Genomic DNA, 10,982 nt, shown 5'->3' on the forward strand with positions numbered 1-10,982 from the left:
AGGAAGTAGAAGTGACACATTGCATGACCAGACCAAACAGCTTAGGAGGAAAATTAAGTGCCTTCATCATTTGTTCAACAAAAATCCATTCTAGAGTCATATGCTTTCCTGAGATCTACTTTCATAAGGCATCTGGGGGAGACACATTTCCTAGTGTAAAGTCTAACCAAGTCCTGGCTGATGAGGATATTACCAAGGATGCTCCTCCCCTTGATAAATGCACTCTGGGTAGGGCTAATAATCTGATCAAGGACAGCACTTAGCCTCTCACACAATAGCTTAGAGATGATCTTATATAGAGTGTTACAGCAGGCTATTGGTCTGAATTCCTTGACTGATCTTGGATTATCAACTTTAGGAATAAGGACTAGGGTGGTACAATTTACTTGAGTAAGCAGCTTGCCATGCACAAAGAAGTCCTTGACAGCAGCATACACATCCTCTTTAATAACTGACCAACTAGCCTTAAAGAAGCAGCTCGTATAACCATCAGGGCCTGGGCTTTTATCTTCAGGAATAGAAAATAGAACCCTCCTAACATCCTCCTCACCAGGGATCCTACACATCCTATCCCAGTCACTAACCTCCACCAGCTCCCCATGTGTAACAATATGCTGATTAAAATCACTAGTCTGGGCATTGGAACCAAGCAACTCCTGGTAATAGTCCACAAATGCTTGCAAGATATCACCAGGATCATTACATTGCACACCTCTACTAAATGGGCTGAATTTAGTGGAGTTGAACTAAACTCAGCTGAGCTGAGCTGAGCTGAACTGAAGTGAGCATAGAGCTAAGCTGAGCTGAACTGAGCTGAACTGAATAAAGCTGAGCTGAACTGAAGTGACTCAGTGAGGTGAAAATAAGTCAGAAAGAACGGAGTCTAAACATGTACACGAATGAGCAACTACTAATAACGGAATAAGGAAATATATTTCACATTTTCACATATACGTTTTCACATTTACCTTATTTACAAAATGAGTCGCAATCAAAGCGATTAGAAACCAAAGGGACAGTGTAAAAGGGATGAAAGGTATATAAATCAGTCACAGTGGATACTCGAAAACTACTACAACTGATTTCGAGCATAATCTTTCTTTCAGGGCGTAAAAGGCCTTTGATCAACTCAACTTTTCTTATGAGAGTTGTTAAGGCTACTCGGTAAAAATCATCAATGAGCAATTGCATTCTCTATATGATTTAAAGGTTACGAGGAAACTAAACTTGTTTCGGGGGAACAGCTGCAGAAGTGGCTCGGGCTGCTTGCGATTGTATGCCATATTTTTTCTGCATATCCTTCAGCTTCTCTAATAATTCCTTGAACGTAGGGCGGCTTTGAGGCTCACTGTAACAAAATTAAACAATGTATTCCCGTCATCTCAATTATAAGAATACGGAGGCTAGGAGTACTAGCCACCAAAAATTTCCATATGAGGATACAGTTCATCAGATCCCACAAGATTGAGGGTCTATATTACTCCGCCTCAGGTACATAACCAAGTGTCGGACTGGAATCATCAAAATTAGGCGATACATTATGAGTTATGACTGATCAAGTTCGCCTAATGAGTTTCTCTCGACCAAATGCCTTTACAAGGCACAAAATAATACTGCAAATTTCGTCTGTGGAGATGACGTCTGATTATACAGACAGAAACCTAGAATTAAAATGACAAGCAGAAGAGAAAAAACCTGCGCCAGCAACTCTGAATTATAGAAGCCCACATTGGATCGACATCCTCTGGAATATCTAATCTTTGATTCATAAATCCGACAGCTCCTATCACCTGCATGCACCAGTAAAATTCATTAAACATCAACAGCGACTGGCAGGGTAAGGAGGTGGGATGTACGCAACCTTACCTCTGTGTCAACAAGAGAGATTATTTTGAATAATTCATAACAGAAATTGCGTTGGAGACTGCATTGAAACTACGATTATGCATTTCACAGCAAAAAGAAGCGCAACCACGTAGTTATACAGAAAACAATTACCTGCATAGCATTTAGATTCTCCCAAGGAATCTTTTGAGTGGCAAGCTCCCATAGTATGACTCCAAAGCTGTAGAGATCAGACCTAAATAATGACAAGATCATTAAGTCTTAACTATCAATAGCTGAACAATTTTCAATCCTTTATTAAATATCAGAATAACATGTTTTTCGACATACTTTTCATTTGAACGGTCACTTTGAAGTACCTCTGGAGCCATCCATTGAGGCTACACGCGAAAATACAACCGACATCAATTCAAATATAAATAGTCAAGCATATACAGAAAAGGTACTAATGTTTTGATCATACTGTTCCTTTCCCAGTCTTAGTTGTAAGATATGTTTCATGCTTTACACGTGAAAGGCCAAAGTCCGCAACCTGCCAGAAGATAGTGCAGAAATTTAGTAATTTCCTACTTCAGCTAGAGAGATATAGGTAGCAGACAAAACAATGGGATGTATAAACATTACCTTCACACTCCAATTTTTATCAACAAGCAAATTAGAAGACTTCAAATCGCGGTGAACAATAGGTGGATTGCAGTTCTGAAGATAATTCATTCCTCGAGCCTGCGTTATGTTTGCAAGAAAATATAGTAAGAGCCGTAGACATCAATGGACATTATAATTAAAGATTCAAATATGAGATATAGCTTCTGCAACAGAGTAGTGACACCAGAATACCGACAATGTCTAAAGCCATATGAATTCGTCGTCTCCAATCTAGTTTGGATGCCATCTTCCTTAGCAGGCAGAACAGGCTTCCACTGCATAATAATAGATGATTGATATGAACAAGATCAATACGGTCTCTCTTTTAAATGTAATGGACTAATTGAACAGACAGTTTACATTTGCTTTTGGATCGATTATTATATGTAAAGATGCCTACGAAAAAAATAAATACTTCAACTAGGATCAAAAGAGACTGCCTTGCAAAATAAACTCAATCATGTAACATTCATTCTTGAAAAGGAAAGTTAAAAATGAACCGAGGAAGGAACTCTGTAACTATACAGAGACGGTGAGGTGAAGTCACCGCGCCCATGAATAAGAGAATATTAGGATGCCGAAGTCGCTTCATAAGGGACACCTAACACAAAATCAACACCAGACATCACAATGGGTCAGAACATCATCATTTTCTTCTTCTTTCAACTTAGAGGTCTAAATGCAACTCATGAATCCCATTTGTATTGGACAAGTATATAACAGAAAGCGCAAAGCAACAACATTGAAAAAACCGCAACAGCACCAATGACAAACTCAAGTTCAAATGCATAAGTGGCTACCTCTTGTCTGAAAGAAGATATAACTTCCTCTGAATATTCTTCCTTGGAAAAAACTTTAATAGCCACATCCTGAAGTTGAAGCTCAGTTGTTAAAGGAGTGCCACATATAAAAGACACAAAACCAAGCCTTTTAAGTTTCAGCCTCGGTTGTACTAATAGTGCAAAACTAGGACCATGAGATTATGACTGAGGTTTGGAAGGCTCAAGGCAATGAGAGCCCATGACGGCAAGGCGCAAGGCACATGCCTCATGCAAATAAGTCACACTGTTTTCGCGAACAAATTTGTGTTTTCATTGTAATATATCATGCTACAATGCCCGTTTTGGATTCTAAAAGGGTCAACATATCACCATGTAAGATATGGATGATGAGGCAAAGGGAAGGGCAAAGTGAAAGAACGATGAGAAAAATGCGGAATTTGAGTTGGAGTGTGCATCATGGGTGTGATTGACTGACTGACTGACTGACTTCTATGGCGTATTTTAGCGCTTCACTGAGCCTTGGCCCTTGAGGTCAAGTGTGTGTCCAGAACAGTCGAAGTTCCATTTAAGACGAGATAAGGTTTGTGTCTCGCAAACAAGGTTACTTTATAAAAACTTTTTAAACTAATATCAGGCATGCAAGGAAATCATCATAAAGAAGCCGAAAGGGACATACCGATCCACACCAGAGCCCGTGGTACACAGTTCCACAGGAACCTGCAGTAAGAAGAAACAGATTCAAAGATAAGCTGACTTATAAGAAGACCTGTTCGGAACAAATGGGCAGCTGGCATACCTTGACCAATCTGCTCTCCGAATGTTAAATCTTCCCACATGATTTCATAGTTTAAGGAATCAGTTTCAGCATCCAATTTATGTGTGGAACTGCTGCCGCCACTTCCACAGCTACTGACACTGCTACTGCTGTTAACATTGAATGACGATGCCTCATTTGTACCCTGTCGATTGTAGTCACTTGTCGAGATTTCTACCTTAACAGCAGAATGTGCCAGATTAGAATCCTGTTCATTTTGCAACCACGGCCAACCAAATCGACCACTCTGAGGTTCCGATGATTCACATTCAGTTCCTTTCCATGACCATAGCATTGCTTTCTTACCAATCCAAGCCTCTGCAGTGGAAGTTATCATCTTATGGATACTAGGTTTCTTCTCACCTTCACCAATAGAATCTCCATGAGACCGTGCAGTGGACTTGCCTGTCGCTTGATTCCGACTGGGTGTATTTGCACCTCTGGAAATCCCATTTTCTCCGCAATCTGATAGAACAGCATCAGGTAAGCCATGATTAGCATGGCGACTATCTCCACCTTCAGAATCCCGAAACACATTACTTTCCCCAGTCTTCATTTTAGATCGAACATTGTTGCTTACCTTGGAAGCCTAATTCAACAAACCCAAAGTCAGTTAATTAGTCAATCATCGACATATTTTAGTTAATAACTGACAGGGAATGTAAAATCAACAGAAAACCAACCAGGCTTGTAATTTTGGAAGTAATTGCATTTCTCAGAGGCTGATCAGCATCAAGGCCGAGTCTGGTCGTCACACTGCTTCGGGATCTGTTAAAATCTTGACCCATCACCTCTTCCTCAGGATCTGATATGGAGATGTGACTGTCCTTAAACGGTTTTGAATCACATGAGACACATATACTCCCAATGAGATTACCATCATCGTCGTAAAAAGGAGTGTTGGTTGCGATAACTGTAAACTGTCGTCCCATCTTGCTCAAAACAGGAAACTGCCCTGTCCAGGTTTCTCCCATAGTACAACGTTTTCGGATAACATTGGCCGAAGCAATATCCTGATTTGACACCAGAAGTTCGCATATATCCCTGCCTATGGCTTCTGCGGCAGTATAACCATACAGATTTTCAGCAACACGGCTCCTGCACACGATTAGTATACAAATTGGTAATCGAATCATCTTATAAAGAAGATAGTTTAGGGGCAGCTGGACAAGGCATTGAAGAGCCTTACTGTAAAGTATAAAGATGAAATTGATTGAAGCTTACAGAAATGCAGGAGTTTAGAGGTTCCCGGTTCGACTACCAGCTGGGGCGATGATCACTTGGCCACTACAGCCCCGAAGGGGTGTCTGGTTCACGTGGTAGTGCGGGAATGCATGGGCCCGGGGGATTCAACCCCCTCGTCAAAAAAAAAAAAAAAAAAAAAAAGATGCAATTGATTTCGGGTTCAGATAAGGTCATTTCAAGTCGAGTCATTTCCAGAAGCGTGTCTGACGGTCCATTTTCAGACAACGAAAATAAACCGATAGACACGAACTCGTCAACTCGTATAATTAGGGAATAGGACACTAAAGAAGGCATTAATTGATTTCGGCGATTGATTTACAAAAAAAGAACAAATTAACCAAAAATCGCAGTAAATAAACCCGAATTACTATAAAAATCATACCAATAGATAACCCGACCTTGCAGCTCATATATATGAACAGCTTGTCCCATACACTGCAATACATTCAAGTATTCCCTCTCCGTAAACTCATATTCAGCCGCCGAACTTGCTCTTGGCGGCGGAAATTCTCTGGAGCTCACAAGCTTAGACATCATCTTCCGAAGCTCCGCCTGTCCGTCTTCCAATGCCTGCATTTTCTTCGCCAGTTCCACCGCGGCTGTATCCATAGCAGCTAAAAAAATTAAAAATTTAGTGTGACGGTCTCTCGGTGAAACAAAAGAAAGCGAGGTTTCTTAGGCGCGAAGGTTTTAAAGCGTGTGTATGAGTGAGGAGTGTAACGGTTGAATTATGATACTCGGTTGAGCCAATATTATAAGAGTTTATAACTTCCCTTCCGGAATGTATGTTCAAGAATTTTGAACGAATAATATATAGATCCCGCGCAATGAATACGCGGTGTTTATAGAGTTTTTATTTTTGTTTTACTTAATCATGCTAAATTAATATCTCATTAATTTTTTATATTTCACTTCATTATATTTTGATATGAGAACAAAAAAATTGAACTGTAAAATTATTCAAGAAAACTGAGTAAAGTTGAACTGAAAATAATAGCATCAATAAAAGATGTAATAATTTATAATTTTATATTATTTATACTTTAATTAAAATATTATAGTTTAGTAGTATTTAGTGAAAATTATATAATTTAATGAAATGATTAGTTTTAATGAAAAGAATTATATATTGAAATATATTATGTAGTTGTTAATTTTTTATTTAGTAAATGCAATTAAATTATCAATACCTTCCTTATTTAAAAAGGTGCTTTTTGGAGGGAAAATTTTTGAGCTCACCCATTCTTTTAGTAAATAGGGGATTTGAAATGGTAGGGGTGATAACGAGCCGAGCCGATGCTGAGCTTGGACTTGCTCGGCTTGTGCTGAATCAATACTCGAGCTCGATCTCGAACTTTTCCAGCTCAACTAGAGCATATATATGATAACATAAGTTTTTTATTTTATTTTTAATTTTTTTATGGTTTCAATAATAGAATTCGGAGATTATATATAAAAATATTAGACAAATTAATAAAAATATTTAATATGGATATACAAAAATATAATCATGATAAATATTTTTTATAAAATAAGAGAAAAGTACAACTTTGTCATCCAAGCTTTTCGAGCCGAGACAGCGTTGGCTCGGCTTGACTCGTTAAGTTATCGAGCCGAGCCTGAGCTCAAGCCACGCTTGCACGAGTCGGGTCTTAATCGAGCTTTGACCAAGCTGAACTCGAGTTGTCTCAACTCGTCTCATTATCACCACTATGAAATGGAATTATTTGCGGATGAAGAAATTTTTCTTTATTTTCGGAGTTTCAATAAAAAAACATAATACCATTTACTAAAATAATACTCCCTTCGTCCCGGTCATTTGTTTTCCTATTTTATTTTGGGATGTCTTAGTTAATTGTTTAACTTTCTATTTTCGGAATATCGTTGATGGAGAATTTGATTCTCTATACTCATTTGACATTCGATAATTGACCTCCTCTTATTTTCTTTGTCTTTGTGGCAAACCAAAGGTAAATAAAAGACCAGAACGAATAGAGTACCTCCTCAATCTCAATTATTTGTTTACCTTTAATTAAAATATTCTCACAGAAAATAAAAAACGTAAATAAATGACCATGACCACTAGTAATTTTTTTACCTAATTGCTTTTTTACAAAAAAAAAATTTATGCTTTTTGGCTTCCAAAAATCTTGGATCCATACACATGGTCATGGGAACGGTAGCCTCAAAATTTTGGAAATATGTTTTTTTTTTTCGTCACCGAGTTATGTCTCTTGTTCATGTTTCAATGCATTTAACGGGTACACCAATTTGACTTAGTATCTCGCCAGCAAACTGCATAGTGGTATTATTTTTTCAATTAGTTTATCAAAGCGGATACGAGTATATTCAGATTAAACGTATTCACTCTACTTTCTTCTTAATCATTGAACTAATACCTTTTCAGTATAATATAATACTTCCTCCATTCAACTCCACTCTACCACTTTCTTTTTTCACGTTTGCCAACGCATGTTTTACGCGTTAAATATCGTTAGCTACGTATTTGCAAAAATTATAAAAGTTAAATATTTTTAATGTACTCGTAAAGACGAATCAAACAAGATCCCACATGAATATATTTTCACTTACATATCGAGAGAAAATTGAAATTGAATACACTCTTGTAAATAGTGTACAAAAATGATATTGGTAGAGTGGAGTTGAATGGAGGTTAATATGGTATTATACTGAAGTTAGATAAACAGATTAATTAATACCCTCTCATTCATCAGACGTTTGCTTTTAATATGAATTTTTAGGAACTCACATGTAGACCCAAAAAAGGAAACGTAATAAATCTATTGAACGTTCATATATCGAAAAGGCGATTGTGAGATGTTTTAAAGTAAAGACGGTCTTGTATCAACCGGAAAAGAAAAAAAAACCAGCAATGACATTAAAAGTTGTTTATCGGCTGGCAAACTGTTTTTGCAACTACGTGCTAGACTGTTAGAGTGTTAGGCCTACAGTTCACCATTATTTAAACTGAATGAGGTAAGTTTGACATATAAACGTAAAACGTGAATTACTGTATACAGTGAGCTAAAACAGCCTAAACACACGCATTTTTGGCGGAATGTCCAGCTAATAATCTTATCTTTATTAATTCAGAAGACAATGCTGAATAGAGAATGTGCCACGTCATTTGCACAATTTTTTTTTTTTGGAAAATTCAGGTTATGGTGGGTCTCATTGGTGTGCAAAGAATTTATTTCTTCAAATCGTTGTCAATACAACCATGCGACAATTTCCGTCTTAAAAAAAATTTATGAAATAATTACATACAATCGGAATAAATGAAATTAATTGCATATAATCGGAATGAATTACAAATCGGAATAAATGAAATAAATTACATATAATCGGAATGAATTACATAATTTATTATAAAATGACATAATTAATAATAAAATTACATAATTACGAGAATAAATTACATTTAATTACGGAAATAAATTATATATAATGGGAATATATTACATAAATTAATGACATTAATTATTACAAACAATGCGAATAAATTAAATAACTTAAATAATTTTTAAAACTAGATGTAAAAATAAAATATAATATCGGTTAATCCGTCTGTAACTGGAAATGAACATTCACCCGGTAGTTGTGGTTTTAACGCATCATAATTACAATAGAAATGTAAAAATAAAATATTCATCAAAAAACATTCATACCATCCTAAATACAAATCCGTGCAATTTTGCACGGGTTTAAAACCAATAATAGATTTACCCAATCTCAGTTTTAATATGCTATCTACACTCCAACAACACATTCGTTAGTTAAATATGTTTAAAAGTCTTCAATATATCAAAAATTCATCAATCCCCTAAATTATTTAAACAAAATATTTCATTTGACCAAAATCTAAACTAACTGTTGTTTCTTCATTATTTCATTTAATAAATTGAAATAAAAAGGATATCTAAGGCCCTGTTCTTTTGGACTTAATTTCAGTTTTAATAAGTTCAGTTCAGTTCAGTTCAGTTCAGATCAGATCAGTTCAGTTCAGTTCATATTAGTTTATTTCAACATTACTATTATTATTCTTATTGATATCATTATTATTTTTATATTAATGTATTTACTATTGTTATTATTATTATTATTATATTATTTTTATATTTATTATATTACTATTATATATATTAATAATTAATTCGTATTGTTTATATTATTATATTTATATTTAATACATTTATTATTATTATTATTATTATTAATATTATTATCATTATATTATATTTATTATTTTATTAATATATTTATTATTATTATTAATATTATTCATAACATATTTATTATTATTATTATATTAATAAGTTATTATTTAATATTTAATATTTTATTAATATACTCATTATTATTAATATTATTAATCACATATTTTATTATTATTATTATTATTATTATTATTATTATTATTATTATTATTATTATTATGTTATTATATTAGACCTATTATTATTATTATTATTATATTATTATTATTTATTTATCAGTTATTATTATTAATATATTATATTATTATTATTATTAATGTTATCATTTATATTACTAATTTATTATTATTATTATTATTATTATTATTATTATTATTATTACTATATTTATTATTATATTAATATTTTATTTTTTATATATCTTATTAGATTATTATTATTAGATTATATTAATATATTATTATTATTGGATAATATTATAATAATATTTATTATTATTATTATTATTGGTATTATTTTTATTATAATATTTATTATTATTATTATTATTATTATTATTATTATTATAATCTTTTTATTATTACGATTATTCGATTCGATTCGATTTAGTTCGATTCGATCGATTCGATTCGGTTCACCTCCATTAAATTCAGTTCAATTCAGCTCCATTAAGTTTAGTTCAGTCGAGCTCCATTAAGATCAGTTCAGTTCAGACAATTTCAGTCCAAAAGAACACGGCCTAAGTAGAATTTTTTTTAAAAAAAGGTAGCTTATCATATTATTTCCACTTTTGACCTCGATTAATTAACATAATATCAGTTAATTTTTATAGAAGAACTTATATTAAATTCTTCTTATACCTTATCATATTTTAATAGTTCCAATATTTTAAGAAATTTTGCCCACAATAGATGACATTTGTATAAAGTTCTTAAATAAAAAATATGTAACATTTTTCAAAATATGTATATTGGTTCTCAAATTCCATGTATGAACAACACCTAAACACTAAAACCCTAAACCCAAAATCCTAAAACCCCTAAACCCTAAACCTTAAAACCCTAAACCCTAACCCTAACCCTAAACCCTAAAACCCTAAAACCCTAAATCCTAAACCCTAAAACCCTAAATCCTAAACCCTAAATCCTAAACCCTAAATCCTAAACCCTAAAACCCTAAATTCTAAACCCTAAACCCTAAAACCCTAAACCCTAAAACCTAAACCGTAAACACTAAACCCTAAACCCTAAACAATAAATCCTAAAACCCTAAACCATAAAACCCTAAACCCTAAAACCCTATATTCTAAACCCTAAAACCCTAAATCATAAACCCTAAAACCCTAAAACCTAAAACCTAAACCCTAAACCCTAAACCCTAAACCGTAAAACCCTAAACCCTAAAACCCTAAAC

General features: G+C 33.9%; 1 protein-coding gene across 1 annotated transcript; it reads right to left on the bottom strand.

Moving 5' to 3' along the window:
- Window positions 1–894: 894 nt before the first annotated feature.
- On the bottom strand, window positions 895–6,098 carry LOC141606347 (uncharacterized). The gene is made up of 13 exons (XM_074425435.1): window positions 5,714–6,098; window positions 4,770–5,184; window positions 4,069–4,675; window positions 3,949–3,989; window positions 3,291–3,359; window positions 2,991–3,091; window positions 2,687–2,765; window positions 2,470–2,568; window positions 2,309–2,377; window positions 2,176–2,225; window positions 1,999–2,080; window positions 1,696–1,790; window positions 895–1,348 (listed from the first exon to the last, which is right to left on the bottom strand). The coding sequence occupies exons 1-13, from the start codon at window positions 5,938–5,940 to the stop codon at window positions 1,222–1,224; spliced, it is 2,061 nt and encodes a 686-aa protein (XP_074281536.1). The 5' UTR covers window positions 5,941–6,098; the 3' UTR covers window positions 895–1,221.
- Between the last annotated feature and the right edge of the window lie 4,884 nt (window positions 6,099–10,982).

The sequence above is a fragment of the Silene latifolia genome, chromosome 10 (genome assembly GCF_048544455.1).
Source record: "Silene latifolia isolate original U9 population chromosome 10, ASM4854445v1, whole genome shotgun sequence".
Classification (NCBI taxonomy): Eukaryota; Viridiplantae; Streptophyta; class Magnoliopsida; order Caryophyllales; family Caryophyllaceae; genus Silene; species Silene latifolia.